Source organism: Falco naumanni, chromosome 16 (genome assembly GCF_017639655.2).
Source record: "Falco naumanni isolate bFalNau1 chromosome 16, bFalNau1.pat, whole genome shotgun sequence".
In the NCBI taxonomy this organism is placed as follows: Eukaryota; Metazoa; Chordata; class Aves; order Falconiformes; family Falconidae; genus Falco; species Falco naumanni.
The window spans coordinates 1428346-1452196 of NC_054069.1; the positions used below are offsets into that span (position 1 = coordinate 1428346).

Sequence of the window (23851 nt, forward strand, 5' to 3'; positions counted from 1 at the left end):
ACCCCAGACGGAACCAGGGAGCCCGGAAACCTGCATCATGCCAGGACTCTGCCTGCAAGAGGCCAGAGAAGGGTGACAGGCTGGAAACGCAGCCGCACTCCAGGAAGCAAACCCCCGAAGGCATAAAGAGCTGTGACATAACATCTGCAAACCTCAACTGCTTCCTCAAAGCCTTCCCTTAACCTCAAAGGAGGAAGAGCAGCTCCTCACTGTGCCACCTTCCACTCTGCGGGTGCTGCCGGGCGGCCCTCCCTTCCACGACAGGGGGCCAGGCCATGGGGTGTGCGGGGCTGCACTGGGGTGTGCTGAGAAGACTGCCCATGCCTTGAGGGGGGTCTCTGTGGCACGGCACAAGGCTGCAGCTGTGCAGGTGGTGCTGGATGCATGAGACTGAGTTTGCCCCGAAGCCTGATCCCTGCTGGCCGGGCAGCACCCATCTCTTGAGCTGCTTTTACTCTTAAGCCGCAGGTTGTTCCCTGTCAAGGGACAGGCATGCCCAGACTGGACAGGAGAGCTCGCTCCACCACGCTGCAGTTCACGCTGCATCGGGTGCATTCGCCTGTGCTGCCCCAGCCAGGACCCACTGTGGCATGCAAGCTCTGAGCCCAGCTCCCCGCTGTGGCACGCAGCCCCTCACACCAGTTTGCAAGCTGAAAGCTCCCGCTGTAGAGCAGGGCAACCTCCTGTACAAAGCATGTGGCTGACCCTGCTGGCTGCCACTGCCCATTCTCCATCCCATAATCTCTAGGAACTGCATGGACCATATGGGCAGGAGCTGAGATCGCAGTCTGCTGATCCTCCTGGGGGCTAGATCCTCACGAGTGAGCATGGGCAAAGTGTCCCTTACCTGCAGAGCCACACGCAGATGTCAGGATCCCTGGTCCAGGCAGAGTCCCAGGGGGGATAACAGGATCCCTGGTCCAGGCAGAGTCCCAGGGGGGCTGCGGCAGGGGCGAGCTGGCACAGGTGCCTGGCCGAGGAGCTGCAGGTCCGGGATGCTCCACAGCCTCCCCACTGGTACAGTGCACACGCCTGGCAGCAGCAGCTCACCCCGTCCGTTGGGAAAGCTTGATTACAAAAGGAGGAGACAGTAATTAGCTGCTCAGCAAATCCTGCACACCCACCGCTTCCAGCATGAGTCTGCCAAGGCCAGGCTTGCCAGCCAGGGGGCCGACTGCAGCCTCCATGACCCCAGCCCCCTCCCTGCACCGGCCTTTGCCCAGCCGGAGCAAGTAGCTCCTGCACACCTAAGCCTAAACGCCCATCCTGCCCAGTGCTGCCCGCGGCAGGCTAAAGCAAGCCGCTCTTCATCCCAGAGCGATCGTTCCTGGACATGCAACCCAGCTTTGCATCAGACGTGCACAGCGCCGGGAGCAGCCTCAGCACCTGCCTATGGGACAGCATGTCCCTGAAACAGGGCTGGGGGCTGTGAGAGCCCCTCTCCCAGCCCCATCTTGTGCAACAAGCTCAGCCAAGCCAGGTCAGTTGCTCTGCAAAGGGACAGAGGTTTGCAGGAGAGGGGCATGGCCATCCCTGAGCTTGCACTGCAGTCTCCCACTTGCGGACCCAGCCTCAGCACCAAGTCCACTGACCCAGATGGATAGCAGGCCTCTGTAAATCACCATGAACAGCCCAGGAGCATCCCAGTGGCACAGGAACTGGCAGTCAGCATCACTCAGCGCTGCTGTACCACAGCAGGGACAAAAGCCAGGGAGAAAGAGGGTCCCAGCGGGTGAGTAAGGGAGTCTGGAGGGGCCACGCTCCAGCCCTCTGCCCTGCCCAGCTTGCCGGGGCACCCCTGGGAGCAGCGACTCCATACAGCCTGCCCAGGACAGCAGCTGCTCCCGCGCAGCCAGACACCCACCTGTGCCCCCAGCCTGCACGGTGATCCCAGAGGTAACCTGCCACAGGCACCTGCTCGCTTTCCTTCAAACTTTCCTGCCAGCCGTGGCCTGGGACTGATGGGGACACACAGACGGAGTGACCTGAGAGACAGGAGCGGAAAATGGCCCGGTAACCTCACGCATAAACTCTCCTCTCCTTTCCTCCTCCACCTACTAAAACCTCTGTTTAAAAACAATCCGTTGCAACGCGGAAGAGACGGACAAAGAGCGGGATGGCCGCGGTTCCTCTTATCACCAGGAGAGGAGCGGGGCATCCTGCTCTGTCAGTCAGTTCACTCCCGATAAGCTATTTTGTGACAGCAGCTCTGCAGGTGAGTCACCCTCCAGTGGCAGATGCTCAGATTGTTGCGGGTAATGGTGCTGCTGATAGACCGGTGTTATATTACAATACAAATCATAATTCCTGTTTCACAACTCCTGTTGCGGGTTTTAAGGAGTGCTCGGGCGGTCCTGCCCCAGTGCTAGCACAGCGCGGGCAGAGCAGCACAGGCACGGGGCGGGGGGAGCATTGCCAGCCCAGGGTTCCCTGGGCATCGGGGTATCCACAGCCCCCCTGTCTCCCACACTGGAGGATATCTGCTGGGTTTCTGCAGGCAGAAGACCGCGTCAGAGCTGGATGAATATGGTAAGTTACTGACAGCTTCACCCCCTCCCTGTGCATCAGCCCCCAGCCCCAGGAGCTGGCGGCCGGCACCCCGCAGCTGGCTGTGCTTGCAGCCCAGGTCTGCCAGGAGCAGTTTACTGGTGATGAGGCAGCCCAGGCTCAAAAGAGGTGCTGCAGCTTGGCCCCAGCTTCCCGCAGCATCCAGGCATGGAATGATTTTACTTGTCTCTCTCAACTCCCCACCGTGGCTGTCGGATGTGGCGCTTGGCTCTCCCCATGAGCTCTCGCTCCCACATTTCTCTGTGGCTTGCCTTGGCCCTCTCCCAGACCGGGAAGCAGACAGGTAAGGCAGCACGTCTCACAAGCCTGCTTGCCAAGGGGAATGTGCCCTTCTGGGGCGTCCTATCCCCCAGTCCTGAGAAGGCAATGCCTTGGCAAGAGCCTGGCCCCCCTGCCCCCCAGCACACTCCTGCCACGGGACTGCTGGTCCCTCTGCTCAGCAGGAGGGACACGCTCTGCTTGGCTTCCTACGGCACCTTTTGCAAGCAAAACCATGGCCACCAAGCCCCAGCCTTGGCATGCAGTCCTAGGAGGAAAAGGCTTCCTTAATGGAGTGCAGCCACGTACAGCCTGGGCACCGTAAAACCCTCCACCAGCAGCACCCCAGGCCGTCAACCCCTCCAGGGTGGGAAACTCACCCCCTTGCACAGCAGTGACAGCTATATGCACCCATGGGTTAAAGCCCCTGCAGCCAAGGATTTAGCCCTGGATCCGAGCACCCTGCACCCTTTGAAGCTGGCCAGAATATCCCACCTTTCCCCACGCAGGAGCAGCTGGCACAGCTACTCAGTGCACCACAGCACCTTTCAGCCACACGCTGTGGGGGGCAAACGGCACAAGCCCAGCTGCACCCCAGCTGGCCAAGCCTGCTCCCATGGCAGAGGTGCAGAAGGTCACCAGGAGACCGTGGGTCATGGACTGGCATTTGCACAGCTGGAGTGGACTGGCTATAGAGGCATTAATGTGCTTCCAGAGAACAGGGCAAGGGAGCTCCATTAGTTACTGTAGCCTTGAGTTCTCCAGGAAATCATGTGCTCCCACTCCATGCAGGAGCTGGCACAGATCGCGCCTTGCTTTGAGTTAACCAGTGCAGCTCGTGCTTGTAGAGTGGTTTTGAGAGCAAGTGGGCGGTCATGGAGAGGCAGCACCAAGCTATGAATCGGTTTGAAACAGAGGAAGTTCACGAGCTGAACAAAATGCAAAAAAAACCAAATCGACAGTGGGCAATACCTTCTCTAGGTGGGAAGGTGGCCGGCATCACAGCATCAGCCCCACTTGTGTCTGCACCAGACCTGCACAGGGCTGTCGGGAAGAAGCCCGATACCACACGACGTGATGGGCACAAGCACAGGCAGCCTGCGGGCAGGCAGGGGCAGCTGTGCACTGCGGGGCCCCTCGGCCACAGCGCTCCAGCCGTGCCGTGCAGTCTGGAGGAGCCATCCTGGCTGGGACCGTTCCCAGAGGGAACCGTTAGCATCCCATTATCCGGGCCATGCCTGGCCCAGGCCCACGGTGACACAAGAGGTCAGCATGAGGAAGGACCAGCCCCACGTGCCCTCGGCTGCACCGGAGGACGTAGCAGGGAGCAAGCTGAGCAGGCGTTACAAAACTCCCAAGGCTCCTACAGGCACCGAGCGCAGCAGATAAGCAGCCAAGGTGGGAGGTCTGGGAGACACGCTCTGCTTCCCACCCTGCCCTCCTGCTGCCCGCAGGTCCCTGACTCCCTACCACCCCCGGGATCCCTGGTAGCACCGCAGTGTCTTTACAGGAGCCAAAAAGACTTGAGGGGCTGTGCAGAGCCCATCAGGGGCTGGGTGCTTGCCGCGACTTGCCCAAGCTCGGCATCGGTGCCGGGCGAGCCCTGCCGTTTGGAGAAAGGCCCCGGCACTGCTGGACGGCTGCGCGCTGGGGCACAGCCACATGCCCACAGCCCTGCCAGCACCAGGCAGGAACCGGTCCTGCCCTGCACAGGTCACTTCTTGTTCCCAGCCTGGGGAGCAGCCAAAACCGGCAGCCCAAGCCATGCAGTGGGGCTGCGATGGGGAAGTGACAGATCCCGGCTGGGCGAGGGGCAGTGACAGCTGAGCTAGCAGCACATTAAATCCAAGCTATCTTTGCATTAACCCACAAATAATCGCTTGGCACTTGCCTGCAAAATCCTGCTGGTAGAGTCTTTGTGCATGGCTCAGCACACCCAAACACAGTGACCCAGAGAGGAAGGGCTCCACCACTCCCTCCAACCCACTGCGGGCTGGAACACGGCCCCATTACAGCCAGACCGTGTCCCCAGTCTCACTGCACCATTCTTGGTTCTTCAAAGCCCCAACCTCCGAGCCCTGGGATGGCACAGGGTCCCCTGTTGCCATCTGAGACAGCAAACGCCATCATCTCCATCCCTCTGCTGCCCAGAGAACAGTGCGCAGCTCCTGAGGCTCAGCAGCCAACAGAGCAAAGGCTTCCAAACCCCAAACTCTCCTGAATTGTGCTCCTGGATCTGTGCATTTATTGCGGTGGTTTTAATTTTCCTTACCTCTGTTCATGCTGGGTGCAGGCTCCGCAACGAAGTTAATCTTACCTGTTGTGGTAGTGTCCAGAAGTAACAGCTAAGGAAAAGAGCTCACTCGTGGGGCTGGAAAGGCGTTCAAGGGAAAAGTGAGCGTGCTGCTTTCTGCAGCCTCGGCAGCGGAGCGGGAGTACATTCTCAAACCACAAGATGCCAGGGAGCAGCCCAACAGCACAGCACATGCATGGCTGCAAACCAGGGCAACAGAACTGTGCGGTGCCCACCTGAAGGCCCCTCAGAGAGGCTCTGAGCTTTGCTCAGCATCAGCCCAGACACCAAGGATGGGGGCAATGGCTGGCTGCTGCAGCTCACGGGTCCATTCCTACTGCAGTTGGGCATCTCCCATATGAAAAGATATTACAGGCAAATAAAGCTGAAGAGGTCAAATGGGATCAATGCCTTATTCATCACTTGCTCCAGCGCTGGCTGCTGCCAGGGCTGTGTTTACTGCGTGTCCTAGCAGCAGCACAGCCCTCCCTCCCCACCCTGAGAGCCCTTGTTCCCACAGGCTGGGCTGGTTTCTCCGCTGGCTCCCGCAGCGTGCGGGGGAGGGCTCGGGCTGTGCCACTCGGTTTCTGACCCTGTGCTAAGGGCAGCCGAGGAACACAACCCCTGTTGTGACATGTCCGGGTGCCACAGCCCTGCAGGCGCATGTATTTTGACTCAGGGTTTCGTGGCACATCAGAAAGTGCCTCTTGCATGATGCCTATGACTTTATAAGCCTCTGGTGCATGAATGACAGTAACTCCATAGCATTAATAGCCAATTACTGAAATTGCACAGGAGGCATTCACAGGAACTCCATAGTCGGTGACCCCAGGTGACAGCAGAGCCAAGTGCTGTCACAGGACATGCCACCCCCCAACTACTGCCGTCTCCATTCCCAACAGCTCTAAAGCAACCTCAGATGTAGGTTGGGGCCATTTCCCTGCTAATCCTCCTGGTGGGCCTCAAGCAAGACACTGCAGCCCCTCTGTGCCTGCCCAGGCTTGGCTGACCCTCCACCTTCGCTGGGCTGCCCTCCCCAGGCTGGTTGGTCATGTTCACCGTGCACTTGGCACAGGAATTACCGCAGGGCCAACTAGCCACGCTGCTACAGACCCTTCCCACTTGACAATGGCTTTTTGCCTGAAGTTTCAGCTCAGTAACTGGTTTTCCCCTCTGGTTTGCAGGATTTAGCCACTGAGCAGCTGAACGGCAGAGGTAATATACCTATGGGAGCTGGGGGTGCAGATGCTGCCAGGTTGGGCTTGGCAATGCAGGGCCACGCTCCCCTGTGTTGTAGGTCCCAGCACAAGACGCAAAACCTCCGTGGTGCTGGAGTCCTTCAAGCGGATCGGCATCCTCGTCCTGGCAGTGGTGCTCAGCCTCGCCTGCCTGGTTGCAGTTGGCTTCCTGGGTACGGCTCCTGCTCTGGTCTCCTCTCCCCCCTCCTTTTGCAAGCCACATCTCAGGAGCCAGGGCTGGCTCTGCCACCCTCTCACCAAGCCTGCCCAGCAGTGTGAGCTCGGTGCTGAGCTTCCCCCTTTCCCTCTAGTCAAGATTTACCTGGACTACCACTACTTCTTCTGCAAGTCGCCTCTGAAGCTGGTGCCACTGCAGCAGGTGTGTGATGGGCAGGTGGACTGTCTGGAGGGCGAGGATGAGGCCAACTGTCCCCAGTGGGTTCCTGAGGGACCACCAGCTGAGGGTGAGTCCAGGACACCTTGCTAGAGCTCTGGAGGGGCTGGGCTGCTGTGGCAAGCCTCTGCCTGCTAAAGCCACCTGTGACAGAGCTGACTTTGTGTCTGCCTCCAGCCCGTGTCTCCAAAGACAGATCCATCCTGCAGGTGCTTAACAGAAACACAGGAGCCTGGTCCTGTGCCTGTCACGACCACTTCAGCCTGGTACTGGCAAAAGCAGCCTGTGAGCAAATGGGCTACAGGAGGTACATGGCTGCTCTCTCCACACCCCTCTCGCCTGCTTTATCTATCCCTCTCCCACAAAAGTTCTCCTTGAGCAGGGCTCTGCTTACTTACAAAGCACTTAAAGCTCCGCACTAATGGTTTCAATCCATCCCCACCACGCAGAGCACTCTGCGTCCCCAGGAGCTGGCTGGGCTTCACTCTAGAAGCCCTGGCAGCTGGCCACGTCAGCACCGTACTACACCCGCTGCCCCTTGCTCTTGTCCCCAGCCCACGGGCACCCTGCCCTGCTCCTCACCTCACACACACACCCTCCACAGTCACCCACGCAGCAGGGATGCCCTGCAGCTCCCAGCAGCGTGCACTCACCTCGCTGGAGCAGGCGCAGAGCTCAGACTGGGTTCCTCAGCCCAGGCTCCCACTGCCGATGGAGCCCACCCAAAGAGGGGCACAGGGCACTGTGCTCCCCTTTTAAAGCCCCAGGAGAGCAGCAGCCGGCCAGGGGGTGGGTGCTGCACAGCTGTGGGCAGGGTTGGGTCCCTCTAACTGTGATGGAGCTTCATGTCACCCACCTGTGTCTGCCTGGTGTGCTGCCCTGAGCTAGTGGTGAGTTTGGAGAGCTGCATTCAGCTGGTTAAAGCTGAGATTTGGGGAAATAGCTTGCTAGCCCTGTGCGTTCGGTATCAGCCCTGCATTAAGGGAGAGCTGGCGTTAAGTTGGGGGTATGCTAGGGAGAAGGTGGGTTCTGATGTTCAGGCTCCTCTAGGAGCCCAGACTGAGCCCAAGATGGTATTTGCTAAGAAGTCAGGGATTGAGACTTTGAGCACAGCTCCAAATGTCACAACAGCAGGGACCCCCCCCGAGGTCCCCTGGGAGGCACCTCCCCGAACAGCAGGGAGTAGTCTCCCTTCCTTCTCCCATCCCTGCTCCTGAGCTCAGTGGCCAGTCCCCCCATCCTGCCCTGGGCCCTTCAGGGCTGTGGCACTTCCCTCTTTCAGCATCCCTGTGTCCCTGTCTCAAGGAACCTCCTTTTTCTATGGGGTCTTTTGCTCACTGGTGCAGGGTCCACATTCCCTTCTCCAGCTCCTGCTCCCTCCCTGTCTCAGCAGCTCTTTCTTGGGGCCATGGGCAAACATTTAGGACCTATTTGTACAGCTCTGGAACTGGGTGATGCCACTTTGAGCCAAACCCACTGAGTTTCCAGGCTCCCAGAGATGCTCCGGCACCAGTGCCTGTCCTCTCCCAGCACTTGTGTCCTGCTGGTAGCGTGCCTGGGACCTCAGGGTGTGCTTGCTGACCCGTGCCCCCCCATGTCTTTCAGCACCCCGACGTTTGGGGCGGTGCAGGCAGGTGCAGGGCAACCCCTGCCTGCCCGAGAGGTCGTGCTGAGCAATGGCAGCCTGCAGGTGCCCGAGCCGGGCAGGTGAGTGCTGGGGCTGTGCAGGAGGTGGCTGCCGTGCCCCTCGCCCTGCACGGGACCCTGCCATGCCTGGCCACGGAGCCGGAGCATCTTCTCTGCTGAATCCAGCCCTTTTCCTCCCTCTTGCAGGAAATGCCTCTCTGGATCGGTTGTTTCGCTCTTTTGTTCCAGTAAGTATCACGATGCCGTTTACCCCTCGCGGGCACACAGGGTGCTGCTCCAGGCCCTCGTTCCTGGCATGGCACCGGGTGCTGTGCTGCAGCTGCGAGAGCCTGGCTCTGGCCCAAGCCCTGGCCCTCCGCAGCTCCCACACCGTTTGCCCAAGAAAAGTCAGATTTAATTACTGCTAACCTCCTTGTTAAGCCAGTATAAACCTCTCAGAAATGAAACACCTAAGAGAGGCTTAACCAGCTGCCAGGATAGGTTTACTTTTGCTAATGAATTACCCTGATAAAACTAATCCGCCTGGTGGGCTGGGAAAGGCAGGGAATGGATGAACCCATCGCCTGGGGATGATGTGCAGGGAGCGAAAGGGAGTGTTCCAAGTGGCCCACAAAGGGGTGACAGGCAGTGTCACGGGGAGGGGGTGGGCCACACTCCCCACCCTGGGAGGCATGGGAGCCTCCATCCCTGCTCACCCCCGAGGATGGAGGGCAGCGCGGGTGCTCTTCCTCTCCCCGCCGCCACAGCTGACGTGTTCCTTTGTCACTGCTCCGCCTGGCAGAAGACTGCGGGGAGAGCGTAAGGACGCCACGCGTGCTGGGTGGGAGCCCGGCAGCCATCGAGGCTTGGCCGTGGCAGGTCAGCTTGCAGTACAGAAAGGAGCACATCTGCGGGGGCAGCATCATCGACCCCAGCTGGGTCCTGACGGCAGCGCACTGCTTCAAGTGAGTCAGCGACCTCCCCGCTGCAGCGCGCCCCTCAGCCAGGGCTGGTCACGCGTGGCCCTCGACTCCAGCTTGAGTCCCTCTGGGTTTCAGCCACGTGTTGTTTAAATGTCCCATGTCTGCACAGGGCTTTGTGCCCCTTGGTCCGACGCAGCTGACTGCTGCGGAGCAGGGCAGTGTGTAGGCAGGGCTTTGCTGCCTGTCCCCGCAGCAGAGTCGCGGAGGGAAACGAGGGGAGCAATAACGATGTCTGTGCACAGGAACAACCCCGTCATCCAGAGCTGGCGCGTGAAGGCTGGCTCTGATCTCCTCTCTGGTGCTGCCACCCTTGCTGTGGAGAAAGTCTTCCTAGCTGAGGTGACACCCACATCTCCCAAGGACGGTGACATTGCCCTCGTGAAGCTGCAGTATCCCCTGCGTGTCTCAGGTGAGACGTGGCACACACCTTGGAGCAAGTCCTGAATGTCTTCTGGTGGCACTAAGAAGCTGGCTAGGACAGCAGTGCCCCAGGTGGCACAGCGGGGCCCATGCCTGAGCGGTGCCTTGCCAAAAGCACAGCAGGGATGCGCCCCTGACCAGTCTGGGCAGGGGCACCTTTCCTGCAAGCCCCCCCAGACATCTGCACCTCACCTCTCCCTCCCAGAGAGCAGCAAGCCCATCTGTCTGCCCTATTTCGATGAGGAGCTGGCGCCAGGCACCCCCCTGTGGGTGATAGGCTGGGGCTACACGCAGGAGCACGGTGAGTGGGACAGCATGGGGGCGAACAGGGGGCTGCCTCCGGGGTGAGGACAGAGACCCCCCGCCCGCCCGGGGTGAGGACAGAGACCCCCCAGCATCATGCGCAGGAGGTGGGACACCGATAGGCTCCCTCCTCACCCAGGGCTACTGGGGACCCCAGTAAGTGGCCATGTTTTGCACAGGCAAGCTGTCGGAGACCCTGCAGCAGGCAGAGGTGGGACTCATCGACAAGGAGAGCTGCAACCGGGCTGCCTACCACGGGGAGGTCACCGAGAAGATGCTGTGTGCCGGCCTGCCCCAAGGCGGGGTGGACACCTGCCAGGTGGGGGGTGCCTGGTCCAGAAAGAGGGGGTGGGTTGCTTTGCACCCGTTAATGAAATAGCCCCTTCAGGGAAGAGCTGTCCTGGGAAACGGCTGTGAGCTGCGGATGTGAGCACCGTGCTGGGGGCCGGGGGTGGTCCTCAGCCCCGGCTCGGACGTTTTGTCCTTTGCAGGGGGACAGCGGCGGGCCCCTGCTGTACTCAGGCAAGCACTGGCAGGTGGTGGGCATCGTCAGCTGGGGCCAGGGCTGTGGGACCCCCAGCATACCCGGCGTCTACACCAGCGTCCGCGCCTACCTCAACTGGATCTACGGTGTCCGGAGGGTCAGTGCCATCGCTGCAGCAGCATGCAGGGCTGTGCTATCCTGCAGGTTTCCTGGGGACGGTGGGGAAGGGTTAGGGCCCCCTCGGTGGCTTTGCACAGAGGGGAACCACGCCGGTGGCATGCAGCGTGGCTGCAGGGCTGCGGGCAGCCAGCCCCCTTCTGTGCGGGAGCTGAGCCAGCTCGTGCGAACAAACTGTTCCCGAGCACAAGGAAGAAAGTGCTTGCATCTTCCTTTTGGCTGCCCTTTCAAATTTCTTGCAATTTCTTCTCTTCCATTCTCTCCTTCCAGTCGGAGCTCTGAGACCTGCCGGGACAGGTCCTTCGTGCCTCCCCAAGCCTCCCTCCCCATCCCTACGCGCCTGGCTGTCTCGGCTCTGGCAGCAGCTGGGAAATGGATCTCAAGGCACAGAAGGTGAGCGGTGCATCCCAAACCCTGGCCGGCAGGCTGTGATTTAGCGTGCCAGAGGTCAGCCAAGGAGGCAAAGGGCAGCTCGGAGTGATGGCCACTGATACCGTGAAAGAATCTGACCGGCTCAAGCTCCCTTCCGGAGAAAAATTAATTTATTGCCCTGTGCTGACCCTGCTGTGGCAGGAAGGCTCCTGTGGGGCTAAGCTGCTGTTTGCTTACTACTGTTATACAGAGAGAATTTATGTTTGTGCTGTAGACTATCCGCATTAAAAGAAAGTATTTGTTTTTTCATGCAGCCTCTTGAAGGCTTTGTCCCGCTTGCTTGCAGGGGTACGTTTTGCAATACCCTGCGCTGCTGCTTTCCCAGCCCAAGGCAGGGTTTATTTGCTGGCTCTCGTGAATAAGCTGTTCCTGCACACAAGGAGGAAAGTGCTGTGTGGACCTCGGCCAGTCAGACAAGCTGATCGGAACTGGGTCAGTTTAAATTACTGTAAACAAACAGGGTCATTAAGCGTTATTTTAAATCAATTTTTCTAGCATAGCATCAGCCCCAGCAGAAATCAGGGCCGTTCTCATGCAGCGTGCAGGGAGGGATCCTGCTTTCCAGGCAGCTGCGCTCAGAGCTTTTTGCACAGGGAAATACCCCCAGGCACCCCCAATAACCGCCCCTCCAAAGGCAGCATGACAGCCCCATCCCGTGGCCCACCGGGGGCCAGCTCCCCACCTCCAGGCACCCACAGCCCCTGAGCTCCAGTGGGCAATGCACACCCGTGGGTGCTGGGAAGCGGCACCCAGCCCTCGCCCCGGGGTGTCTGAGGGGCTCGGCAGGATGAAGGCAGAGCGGTGGCAGTCACCCACCCTGGGACAAGCAGCTGCAGAGAACGGACATGACCCGGGCTCTGCACACAAGAGAAACGCTGCTGCCCTTTGCCTCGACACGGTGCGGCGTGCCTGCCCAGCGCGTTCACGGTAAGCCTAAACAGACACCCCCAGCAACCCAAACTGGAGCAAGTTTCTCTAGTAAACATAAACTTTATTTCATTCAAGGCAAAGCTAACTAAACCTCTACAGTGCAAAAATGTGCTGTAAGTCATCACACAGCATGTTGTACACATCCTGTGTCTATTTGCAGGTATCTCCTACATGTATTTATATACGCTTATACACATACGTGCGTGGCACAGCACACGCCTCCGGCAGGGCCTTCTCCCCCACACACCCTGGAAAGCCTCTGCAGAACCCCCAAAGCCCTTGTGACAGCAGGGACCCCGCAGGCGCTGGCACAAGCTTCCAGGGCAGCCCGCTCCCCTGGAGCCCCCTGCGCTGCATACAGCACCCGCACACATATGCGTATAGAATTACATTTGAAAAACTGCTTATGTTGACTTTTTCCATCAAGCCAGAGAAGTAATCCATGCATAGTACAGCATTGCATATCCTGTGGTAAGTGGAACCGTGTCCAGATACCATCTAAAAAAGGCCAACAGGTTAGGACAGCTAAAAATAGTTCTTTAAAAAAAAATCTCTTCCTCCCTTCACTGTCCTCTCCCATGGGAGGTCTCCTCCAAGGATGGGCTGGGGGTTCTCTTGGGGCAGCTGGGAGGTCTCACGCCTTCCCACCCACTCTCCTGATGACCATGGTATGTTAACGATACTTTGCATTTACAGAGTTCCTTTCGCCCCAGGATCTCGGAGCACTTTGCAAAGCGATGCAGGGAGCCTCACACCTCCTGTGAGGTAGGTCAGATTTACTGTCCCCAATTTACAGATGGAGAAACTGAAGCACAGAGATTTGTCTGAGGGTCCCACAGATCCTCAGAGAGGGGACCGAGATGCTGTGGACCTGACTCCCACCGGCTCGCCTAACCAGCAGCCGAGCAAACCTGCCTGTAGCTGCCTCCTGTCCCCAAGGCACGGCCCCGCTCCGGCGGGTGCCAGCCAGCCCTGCACCCGGACGGAGGATGCAAGGTGCCCTCCGGACCACCGTCCATCCCCACGAGCTGGCAGGCGGGGTGCGACCTCTCCCACAACAGTCTCCAGAGAAGGCAGCACCTCACCTTTCCTTGCCCACCTCACCCACCGAATCCTCGCCTGCCCTCCCCCCCCAGCACCGCTGTCGGGGTGCAAGCCCCTGCAGCTGGGGAGTCACGGCTCAGCTTTGATTCCCAATTTCGAGTGGGGACAGGGGCTCCACTGACAGACACCCACAAATAAAAGAGAAATAGGGAACAAATCATGTTGTAAAGGACGTTGTCAACTGCAGTTGTAGGATCAGCTCACTCCCTTCACGTCTCACGTCCTGCTACAGCCCTTGGGAAGGGGGCTGGGTTGCCTGAGTCCCCACTGCGGGTACTCTTTGCAAAGAGCCTCTGGCTTTCTGTGGCACCCCTCATCCGGGGATCTCCAAGCACTTTACAAATGTTAGCCAAGGAAGCCTCACAACAACCCCTGTGAGGTAGAGCAGTATTATTATCCCCATTTTACAGATGGGGAAACTGAGGCATGGAGAGGCAGAGCGACTTGCCCAAGGTCGCCCAGCGCGCCGGTGGCAGACCCAGGAGCAGGCTGGTGCAGCCCTGGCCCAGCTCCCCTTGCCAGGGCTTGACCGTACTCCCTCCCTGCATCGCGGATGGAGTGCCACAGTTTTCCTCGGGTGAAAGGGAAACGCACTCAGCTGTTTTCCCACTGGAGTCTCATATAAAAAATATCAGCGTAACGAGTTAAGCCGTGGCGAGTCAGCATCGAAAGCATCGCTGCTCTGAGTGCCGAGCTTTAAAAAGAGGGGAGGAGGAGCAAGAGCAGCAGCACAAACCCTGGGAGCACCTCTGCAGCAGGCTGGCTGGGGGAGAAGCCCCCCGCTGCCCCCCGGGGGATGGCCCTGTGCAGGGGCAGAACGAGTGTGACAGGTGGAGACTACCCCGCCATGGGCCAGCAGTGACACTGGGGCACCCCCAGCCCTGCCACAGGAGGGACCGAAGCACCTCGGGGCCAGGCTGCACCACGGCAGCGTGGCACCCAGCCCCTGCTGGGGAGAGATGACAGCCCTGACAGCAACGGGCCTTGCACCAATTTGGTGCTCAAGTGTGCTTAACTGGAGAGCTGAAGCCAAGCCCCCTCACCACCGCCCCACTCCCACCCTCCCTCCTGTGCCAGACCCGTGAGACATGCAGCGCAGGCAGGAGCCTCTGGCTCTGCGGCAGGTTTCGTGCACACTTGCTCTGCTCCAGAAACCTTCTGTATGAGGCAGGCAGCTCCTGCCCACCCCAGCTCAGCATCGCCGGAGTCAGACAAGATGCCCCAAGCTCCTCGTAGCCTCTACCCCGCCAGGCCCACCGGCACCCCCGGCAGCCCATCCCCCCGCACCCCTGGGAGCGCAGCGTACGTGGCGCAGCGCCTGCCCAGCCACAGACCAGGGTACACCCCAGCACCCAGCCCCTTTCCGCCTGCCCAGCACCCTCTTGCCTTCACTCAGAGCAGAGCAAGCGGCACCCTCCATCCCGGCGGCATCCCAATCCGAGTCCGCAAGAAGCTCCCAGTCCCCGTGGCAGCCAAAGTCTTTTCCGAGAAGCAGTGCAGGTTGCAGGCACGTGTGTAATAGAAACACGTCTCAAGCGTTGGCAGTTTGGAAAGAAAACAAAAGGGAAAGGCTTGTCCCCTGCCCGCTCTCCCCACTGCTGCGTGGGCCGGGGCTCGGGGCGCCGCTGCTTCATGCCTTTGGTGGTGCTTTTTGTTCTGCCTTGGAGCCAGCCAAGCCGTTCTCGGTGTTGTCATTCCCTGATGAACTCACGAGACACTCCTTCCTGGGGGAGAACACACAGCCCATTGATACCCTTGGCCCCCTTTGCCATGACCCCAGCCCTGTGCAGCCCTGCCCCATGGCAGCACCCGCCGAAGGGTGCTGGGACCATCACCCGCACTCACTTCCCATCCTGGGTCTTCTTGATGATGAACAGGACAACCCTCTTGATGAGCATGAAGAGGATGAGGAGGCCGATGAGCCCCCCCACAACGCCCACGATGATGAGTGTCACAGTGTTGTCTGTCTCCACCACTGCAGAAGAGAAGGTGCTGAGGGGCCTCAGGAGGGAAGCACGGAGCTCCCAGCTGCACACCACCCCCCCCAGAAAAGCAGCGACCCCCTCACCAGCAGCTGGCCCACAGCACAGAGGGGCACGAGGCCCAGCCTTGACCTTCAGGGATGCCATCTACCTCCAAGAAGCCAGGACACCCCGTGCAGCACCACAACCATGACCCACGGTGGGGTTAGCGTGTATCTGCATGCCCACCGCCCCAGCGCCGCTCACGGGGCGCAGCAGCCCTGGCTGGCACTTACTCTTGTGGACCACCGTGAGGAAGATGGTGGCATTGTGCTCCGCGTACTTCTCCTTGGGGTTCTTGACGTAGCAGGTGTATTTCCCAGCATCACTGAACTCCACGTTCTTCAGGACGATGGAGATGTTGTTCTCCTTCTTGGTCGTCGAGCCGACAAACTCAACCCGTGGGTTGCGCCCCACGAGGAAGGGCTCTGAGGCTTTGTTCTTTATCTGGCCATGGTAAATCTGCAGAGGCAGGGATGCAGGATGAGGGATCAGCTGGACAAACCCAGGGGAGGAAAAGGCTCATGCTCTCCTGCTGATGCTCTGCCCCACATCTGCACGCACAGACACGCACGGTCCAGTGTCCCGGCCACCCCGCAGCAGCAGGAATGGCTGTGGAGGGGGACCGACACGCAGCACAGCCGGGAAGCAGCAGATCCCTCTGACTTGCCGTGCAGCAATGTCACGGACCACGCAAAAGGTGGGAGAAGCCCCAGGCAGAGAGAGTCCCTTTGCTCTAGGGCCACGCAGGGCTGGCCAGCCCTCCTGCTAAGGAGTTGAACAGCAGAATATTCTCAGCAGGAAGGAAATCTATACACAACCTTCAGTATTTCAGAGCAAGCGCAGGAGGAGAAAATTAACCATATTTCACCCAAAGTGCAGGCTTGCACCTGAACAACTGATTTATGACTAATTTAGGAGAAGAAATGAGCCTGTGGGCAGCAGAAAATCCAGACCAGCTTTGTGGCAAAAGCACAAATGTGCCAGGAAATTTGAGTTACCCTGTTTGCACAGCCCCCTTCCCCCAGAGCTGGAGAGACTCTGAGGGACAGGCACCCGGCAAGAGGAGAAAGGGAACTGCAGTGCTGGTCTGTACTAGGAAAGGACAAAAGGACCTGCTGGGAAAACAGGCAAAGCCCGGAGAGCCACCCACCATCTCTGTCGAGTTGAAATACCACGTGAAGATCAGGTTCTGAAAGCCTATGCAGGTGGTGAAGGTGCAGGGCAGCAGGACATCGGAGTTATTTAGAGCCATCACAGTGTTGGTCTTCCCCACTGACACCTCCAAGGCAAAGGCGATGGCAACGACATGCAAACCTGGCAGGGAGAGGAGAGGGGAGAGTGAGGACCGGCATGGCACCCTGGGGGGAGATGGGGCAGGGAGAAGGGGTGCCACTTCTCCCCTACAGCAGCCCAGCCTCCAGCTCCAGCACTGGCCACAGTGGGGATCCCCCCCCAGGGAGCACATGGGGGGCAGCGGGACTCAGCCATCGCTCCCCTAGGTCTGGCTCCCAGCTCTGTCAGGCATCCTCCTCCTCCTCCTCCTCCTCCTCCTCCCAGCAGCCTCAGTGTAGGGGCTCGAGCCCAGCTCTCCTCCCCTCCCAGCACCCAGGGATGGGTTTGTTACCCTGTGTCCCCTTTGGCTGCCACGGCAAGAGCAAACGCGCCTGTCCCCATCCCCAGGACAGCTCAGCAGAGATAGGGGACCCGCTCCTGGAGGAACAGCAGGGGCTGGCTGGCACCCACAGAGATAAGGAACCATCATATCACCACGAATAAAGTATGCAAATGAAAACCCTGATTTGCATATTATCCACAAGGCCTTCAGCTAAACCTTAAAGGGGGGAATTAAAAAAAAAAAAAAAAGCCCAAAGCAAAGCAGAGCTCTCTGTTCTTCAAGCAGGGAGCCCGAGCACTGATTAGCATTGCCATCCTGGATGCCTGCCACGCGGTCCGTCCCTCGCCCCAGCCAAGGGCTCTCGGCGAGCCAGTGCAGCAGGCTCCTTCCAGCGCCTGTGCGGACCTCCGGAGCGGCACCCCCTCACGCCTGCCTTGCAGAGCTTCATCTCCTGCTGTGGCTGACAGATGACCTTCAAACTGCAGAACACAGCTCTCCCGCTCCTCTCCTCCCTGTTAGCAGGGAGAAATGCATCGAGGAGCAGGTATGAGCCCAGAGGAGCAGGTATGAGCCCAGATGCGAGAGTGGGAGCGTGCCTGAAAGCTCCCAGGGTCCCACGCAGGGGGCAGGGGACTGGCATCGCAGCCCTGTGCAGCAGGCTAGGCCAGCAGTGTCCACGTGGACCCTTGCCTGGGGGCACAGGGGTGCTTTGCTTTGGGTCAGGGGAACAGCCCCACTCCCCACGCCCATCCCACTTGTATGATGTGGTATGGGCAAGATGTGCCACAAGCCAGCAAAGCACCATCCTCCCCTTTCCCAGACCTCAGCTGCCAAAGGGACCCAGCCATCCCTACAAAGCTTTCCCTGGGCAACCTGACAATCAAAACACAGGGGACACAGCTCTTCCCACAGCTACAAGCTGGTCCCCAGTTCCACTGACACCTTAACTTTGGAACCACTGCTCTCAGCTTCAGATTCGCATCTCTCTGCAGCCGCTTCAGCTGCTGATTTATTCTCCCACACATGCCTGTGCTAACAACTCCCCAGGCACGTCGCAGCCCAAGCCAAGCCTGAGAGCCCTGCATCCTGGGCTTCGGGCCCTGCTGCAGTGCTGCATTGCAAGCACTGCAGGGAAGGAGTTACTTAACTTTACAAAGAACCACTTTTTGTTTTGCTTGAGAGGCTGAGCTAACGTCAGGGAGTGGTTCCCACCAGATGGAGGTCTCCTGCAGTTCTCAGGCTCAAAGACCATCCCTGGGAAGGCTACGGAGGGGACTTCACAGCCAGGAGTGTCCCAGGGGAATCATACTGCTACTTGGAATAAGACCTAGCAGCGGGATGCCTGGCTCTGCAGGTATGCCTGAGCAGGCAGGGTGCTGCAAGCAGACGGTTACTTAGAGGAAAGATGATTCCTTGCAGCTTGTAACACTTTTAATCCTGTCTACCATCGTTATAACATCATGAACATAATCGGAATGTGTGAGGTAAATGGAGGCTGATCTTGTTCCTGTCATGCTGTGGTCTCAGGAAGACAGAATTGACATGTTACCGCTAAATAAAGCACAGAGAAAAACACATTGGGGGGCTGGGAGATTACGGAGTGAACCTGCCACAACAGCTGCCACCGTTACTTTTCTGTGTGCCCAAAGCTGCTGCACTTTGCATCACCACAGTCCCAAGCTTCAGTCCTCAGGGCAAGCCCCTCCGGGGTTCCAGGCTGCCTCCTAACCTGCAGGCACGACCCTCCCCAAGAGACAGCGAAGGGGAACCGGGGAGCAGTCGCTCCTGCTGTGGCCAGAGCCCTGGCTGCCTGCTCCTTGCTTTTGCAGAGGATGAGCCCCTGGGGCAAGCCCCCCCGCCCCAAAGGGGTTGCAGAGCCACTGAGTGATGTGCAATAGTGCTGGGCGTGCAACCCAGGACCCAGCCCCAGGAACAACAGCCCTCCAGCCCAGGCCAAGGCCCAGAGCAAGACTTTCCCCCCTAGGTTGCTGGCTGCCCCCCACTTGTCCTGCAGCCTGCCAGGAACCCAGCCTGGGAACCACTGCCTTAATGCAAAGGGCACATGGGATTCACCTGAGAAGCCATGGGACACCTCCAGCATCTGTGAGAAAGCTGCTCTGTAAAAACTCTCATTGTCCATAAAAATCAGCATGACCTGCTGGCACAGACAGCGAGACATGCCCAGCGGGCTGGCCAGGCTCCTCTCCACCCGGGGTAGGGGGGAGAAGCCCCCAGGCCAACCTGAGCTCAGGCACTATGTGCTCTGGCAGAGGACCCGCGGTCCTCACCCCTCCCACGGGCACCAACGGAAGAAGCCGTGCTGTGGCTCCTCGATGCAGCCAGGAGCCTGCTGCCACTCCCTGGGGAGCACAGCATCCCCGAAACACATAGAGAGACCTGCCCAGATGTTCTCCCCTTCCCACCCACCCCCCTTCAGGCTCCCAGCCCACTGGAGCAACCTGTGGAACAAGGTTCCCACCTCCATGCCCTGGACCCCAGACCCCCAGGTGCCCGGATCTCCAGCATCTCCCCTACCACCACCGCACTGCCAGCCCCACACTGCAAGTAGCATGTGCAGCACCTGCCTTAGGAGGCACTTCCAGCCAGGTACCAGCACCCCGATCCTGCAGCGAGCCAGGTAATTCCACGTCTTTTCCTGTCTCCAGCTCACTTAAACTTAAGAACTATGCCCTCCAAAACGCCTCCCAAGGGAGTTTCCCAACAGCAAGTGCTGCAGAGGCAAGCCCTTGGCTCCAGGCTCTCTGCGCCCATCGACATGAGGATGACCTGCGTGAGCAGAAGTGCAGCCGGTGTGTGAGGGCTGATGCAGGTGGCTTGGAACCGGCCGCGGGGGCTGCAGCCGGGAGGGGACGGCCACCAACTCCTTCCTCCAGCCTGCAGGTCCCGGGCATCCCCGGCCACGGGTCTGGGCACCACGCTCCGAGCAGCGGCCCTGCGGTGTGGGGCTCGTCGCCGCGCCGGGGAGAAGCGCATGCAAATGGTCGTTTTAGAAAATGAACCGTAAAAAGAATGACCTGTCGGCGGGCGTGCTGGCGTTGAAGCAGTGCATTGCCTCCCTACGGCTATTGCCCCGGTTCCCGTTAGCAGGCAGGTAGCCGTGGTCCCTGCTCGCAGAGCAGCTGAGCAGAGCAGGGCAAAGCGGGATGCAGCCGCAGTGCTCACGGAGGAAAGCCCTGGCGATGTTAGCGACTGCTGCAGGCAGGGCAGGGGGCTGGAGCCGGGATTTCAGAGTCCGCTCGCGGACTCGGCTGTGAAGTCACCTTGGACAAGTCACTTATCCTCAGTGCTCCGGACTCTCCGTCTGCAGAGCAGAGATAACTGCGTTAGCGCCTGTGGACGGCAAATTCATCGCAGCAGCAGCAGCAGCAGCGGCAGCAGCAGCAGCAGCGTCCGATTCCTTGCGGCGCGGGCGGGCCAAACGCAAAGCAGCGGAGCGCCCAGCCAGGGACCCCCGCTCGGGGACACGAGGGGGCGGCTGGACCGGGGGTGCCCGCGGGCAGGGTCCCCACCGGCGGCCCGCGGGGCGCAGCAGGACGCGGCGGTACCCGGGGAGCCCCCCGCAGCCCCCCGCGCCCCTTACCCAGGAGCGCTGCCAGCGCGGTGCGGCGGCGGGCGGCGGCTGAGCGCGGGGCCATGGCTGCGGAGCGGTGCGGAGCGGTGCGGAGCGGTGCCGAGCGGTGCGTGCTGGCCCGCACCGCCCGGCTCTGGCCGCCCCCGCGGAGGGCGGGCGGCGCCGGGCGGAGCCGCGCCGGGCGGGGCCGGGCTGCGCCCTCCTCCGCGCCCCCCCGGTCCTCCGCGCCCCCCCGCGCTTCTCCGGCCCCCCCCCGGTCCCCCGCGCCCTTACGCGCCGCGCAGCCGCCCTCCGCCCCCCCGCGCAGCCCCGCATGTGCCCCCCCCCGTCGGCCCCCCCAGCTCCCCCATGACCCGCGGAGGGGAAAGGTCCCTGCGGGGCGCCACTGGCCACCTTTGGAAGGGGACAAAGTCCCACCAAGGCTGGCGGCTGCTCCTGCTGCAGCCTGGGGACACGGGCCTGGGGCTGGGCTTGCAGCCGATGCACCTCAGCAGGGCGATGCCAGCAGCCCCCTGCCCTCTAGGGCACCCCAGCGGCCCCGAGGTGGGCAGTGGGCAGCCCTGCGGCCACCAACAGGGCGCAGAGCCTGTCACCGGTGGGCGAGGCTGCGGGAATACCCCCGGCACCAAAGGGAACGCTGCGAAAACTTATTTTTCTCACCACTGGCGTGTTCCAGCATAATTGGCTACACGTAAGTTCACGTCTCAAGAACCTTTTTGCTCCGCCACATCCATTAGAGCTGACCTCAGTGGCCACATCCAACGCAGCACGGGAGGGACAAGCCTAATGGAGGCCCCCGGTGAGGTGGTGTGTGAAGGCAGCGCTTTGCCTCTGCGGCCAGGTCCATTAGGCAGCCAGACCCCGGTGCCAAGCAGCAATTTGCTGGAGGTGATGTGTCCTGGGAACAGGCATGGCGGGAAGGGGAGGAGGTGCTGCCGCGCTCGTGGTGCGGGAACAGCACTGGCCGTCCTGCCAGGCCGTGGTCCTGGCTGGCACAAGGCACGCGTCCCGGCAAAGCTCACCCCGAATGCGGCCCCAACAGCCTTGCTTCATCTCCGCGTGCAAGCAGTTTGCCTGCAGGGGTGCTGCCTGGGGCCCTGCATGTTGGGGTGCCATGGCCGTCAGCTCCAGGGCACTTTGAGAGACACCCCAGGCCCCCGCAGCTCACTCTCCTTCCCACCTGGCCAGGAGCATGAAGCGGGAAGGAAGGAGGGAAAGCAGAAGGCATGGGGGCATCCTAGGGGACCCTGAGAGGATGCCAGCAGTGCCTGTGGGTTGAGGAGTGCGGGCTGCAGAGCTGGCAACAGAGACAGGAAAAGTACAGGCAGAGTGGGCAGCACCGGCAGCCGACGCTGCGGGAGTGGTGTGGAGAGTACTGCTGATGCAGCAGAAGGTGTCTTGGCAGGGAGCTGTGACAGATACAGCCAGGTGATGGATACGGCCAGGTGATGGATATGGCCAGGTGAGTGGAGCCACCAGAACTGGTGACCAGGCAAGCGGTGTGCCGAGACAGGAGGAGGAGTGCTGCATCTGCTGGAGCCTTGCTAATGGTGAGGGGGGCGGCACACCTCTGAGGAGCAGCTAGGCAGCGAGGTCCAAAGGGGTGGAGGGACGCCTGTTATCCCTGCGAGGGTGCATGATGGCTGCGAGGGCCGTGGTCACAGGCACTGAAGCGGGGGGGGTGGATGAGGCTGAGGCTGGGCCCTCCAGCATCCAGCAGGCAGGACCAGAGACCTGCAGCGCTGGGCACCAGGAACAGCAGCCCAGTACCCTGGGGCAGGGAAAGGCCATTACATGTAGAGGACTCCCTCCTGGGATGCTCAGGTGTCTGCCAAGTTTGCTTCCGAAAAGGTGGGTCAGGCTGGAATGGGTTTGGCCAAACTGCCATCGTGACCCTCCCAGCAGAGACCTAAATCCTTTTGGAAGCAGGAAGGCTGGGAACAGCAGCACCGCCCTGCTGCAAGGGTCAGCCAGTAGATACAGAAGGGCTCTTGTGAGCACAAACTGGGCATGCTGGGCAGATGGGTACCCAGCTTCTTCAGCGATGGCACACCCTGTGGCCACACTTGCCCTGCTGAGCTTCTCTTCAGAGGCAGAGGTGGCGACCCTGGCATCATCCTGCCCACTCCCGCCGCATGCCCGCAGCCAGCCGTGCCCTCCCAGCCCCAGGGCTGGGAGCGGGATGCTGCCTGTCACAGGAACCTGATGGAGCTGTCACACTTGGCAGCTCTGGCTGGTCTCCTCGGCTGACTGATCTCATGAGACATCTGCTGCTGCCGTGGGCCTGGGAAAGGCTCTGCCCTCCCACAGCTTGGTCTCAGTGAGTGGTGTGCCATGGCCAGGAAAAGCACTCATGGCAGCTGGCCCTGGGATTTTGGCATGGTGCTGAAACACCCGGCATGGGACCCGGAGGATACTGCGGCTCAGCGGAAACTTGTTTTGCTGAGTCCAGCACAAGGCTGCTGTGTCTGGTTTCAGGGAAGGTGAGCACCCTCTGCTCGGACACTGTCACCTCGCTGGGGGAACAGGAAGAAGGGCTCAGGGGTCCTTCCAGCTAGCCGACAGCCTGATGGGGGGGGGGGGGGGGGCGGGCACAGTGGCTGCCAGGTCCCTGTGTACCTCTCACCTTGCACTAATGGAGCTGGGAGGGTTAAAATGCCAGGCTGCTCTCCGAGGAGGGCTCCAGCTTCCCTCCACGTGGGTACCGGGTAGGGCTGAGCAGAGCAGCTGGGCTGCAGCCTCACAGCTCAGTGCAGGAGGCGAAGCGCTGGCCCCGGCTGTCCTGGAGCACCCTGCCAGGGGCATCCCCAGCCACACTCCCGGCAGCGATGGGAGGACAGCCCTGGCCCCCTCCCAAACCTCCCGGAGCCAGGGGATGCTGGGCTCCCGGACCAGGAGCAGGCAGAGCCCTCCTGCCGGTGTAGGAGGTGGTGACGCTGGAACAGAGCTTCCCATCAGCACCTTATATTTACTGCAAGGTCCTCTGGCTGTGACCTTTAAAAGACAAGGTGGCCTGGCAGCCCAGGAGCTGGCAGTGAGCAGGAGGCGCTGGCAGGGATCAGACACTCTGCAGGACCATCCCGGCTGGGCCAGGCACAGCGGGCTGGGAGCTGAGCGAGCGGTCCGGGCACACAGACTGCGGGTGAGTGCTTGGCTGCCTTTGTCATTCTCAGCCTTCCCTTGCCTGCAGCTCTCCCTCGGAGCAATGCTTTCCCCTCTCCCTGCCTCCTTCTCCCTGTGCAGAGCCGTCCTGCCCTCCACCTCCTTGGCACACACCGGCAGAGCTGCCCGCCCTCCACAGTGGGCAAGTTCCTCGCCCCTTTTCACGGGTCCTTTAATACAAGCGGGGAGAAAGGACCGGTGTCCCCAGGCAGCCACTGCAGAGGCATCTGCAAGAAACACTGAGACAA

General features: G+C 60.5%; 2 protein-coding genes across 3 annotated transcripts; one reads left to right on the plus strand and one right to left on the minus strand.

The window, feature by feature from the left end:
• Positions 1-2380: 2380 nt before the first annotated feature.
• Positions 2381-11141, plus strand: TMPRSS4 (transmembrane serine protease 4). Its single transcript, XM_040616332.1, has 12 exons — positions 2381-2529; positions 6304-6334; positions 6417-6530; positions 6669-6821; positions 6929-7058; positions 8357-8458; positions 8585-8625; positions 9183-9342; positions 9603-9769; positions 9986-10081; positions 10263-10402; positions 10575-11141. Exons 1-12 carry the CDS (start codon positions 2521-2523, stop codon positions 11139-11141), a joined length of 1710 nt encoding a protein of 569 aa, XP_040472266.1. The 5' UTR covers positions 2381-2520.
• A 1015-nt stretch (positions 11142-12156) lies between these two features.
• Positions 12157-20612, minus strand: SCN4B (sodium voltage-gated channel beta subunit 4). 2 transcript variants are annotated; one of them, XM_040616321.1, is made up of 5 exons: positions 20451-20612; positions 16385-16548; positions 15468-15693; positions 15056-15185; positions 12157-14934 (listed from the first exon to the last, which is right to left on the minus strand). In XM_040616321.1, the coding sequence occupies exons 1-5, from the start codon at positions 20503-20505 to the stop codon at positions 14841-14843; spliced, it is 669 nt and encodes a 222-aa protein (XP_040472255.1). In that variant the 5' UTR covers positions 20506-20612; the 3' UTR covers positions 12157-14840. The 2 variants fall into 2 exon arrangements, with proteins under 2 accessions (XP_040472255.1, XP_040472256.1); XM_040616322.1 differs by lacking the exon at positions 20451-20612 and adding an exon at positions 19431-19576.
• Between the last annotated feature and the right edge of the window lie 3239 nt (positions 20613-23851).

What these genes read in the sequence shown, in the direction of transcription:
- TMPRSS4 (XM_040616332.1), top strand. An exon ending in TGAGCAGCTGAACGGCAGAG is followed by an intron (nt 6,335 to 6,416) that starts GTAATATACCTA and finishes CCTGTGTTGTAG; the next exon opens with GTCCCAGCACAAGACGCAAA. An exon ending in GTATCCCCTGCGTGTCTCAG is followed by an intron (nt 9,770 to 9,985) that starts GTGAGACGTGGC and finishes TCTCCCTCCCAG; the next exon opens with AGAGCAGCAAGCCCATCTGT.
- SCN4B (XM_040616321.1), bottom strand. Translation starts at nt 20,505, where the DNA reads ATGGCCCCGCGCTCAGCCGCCGCCCGCCGCCGCACCGCGCTGGCAGCG. An exon ending in CGCGCTGGCAGCGCTCCTGG is followed by an intron (nt 16,549 to 20,450) that starts GTAAGGGGCGCG and finishes TCTCCCTGCCAG; the next exon opens with GTTTGCATGTCGTTGCCATC. An exon ending in ATTTCAACTCGACAGAGATG is followed by an intron (nt 15,694 to 16,384) that starts GTGGGTGGCTCT and finishes CTGCCTCTGCAG; the next exon opens with ATTTACCATGGCCAGATAAA.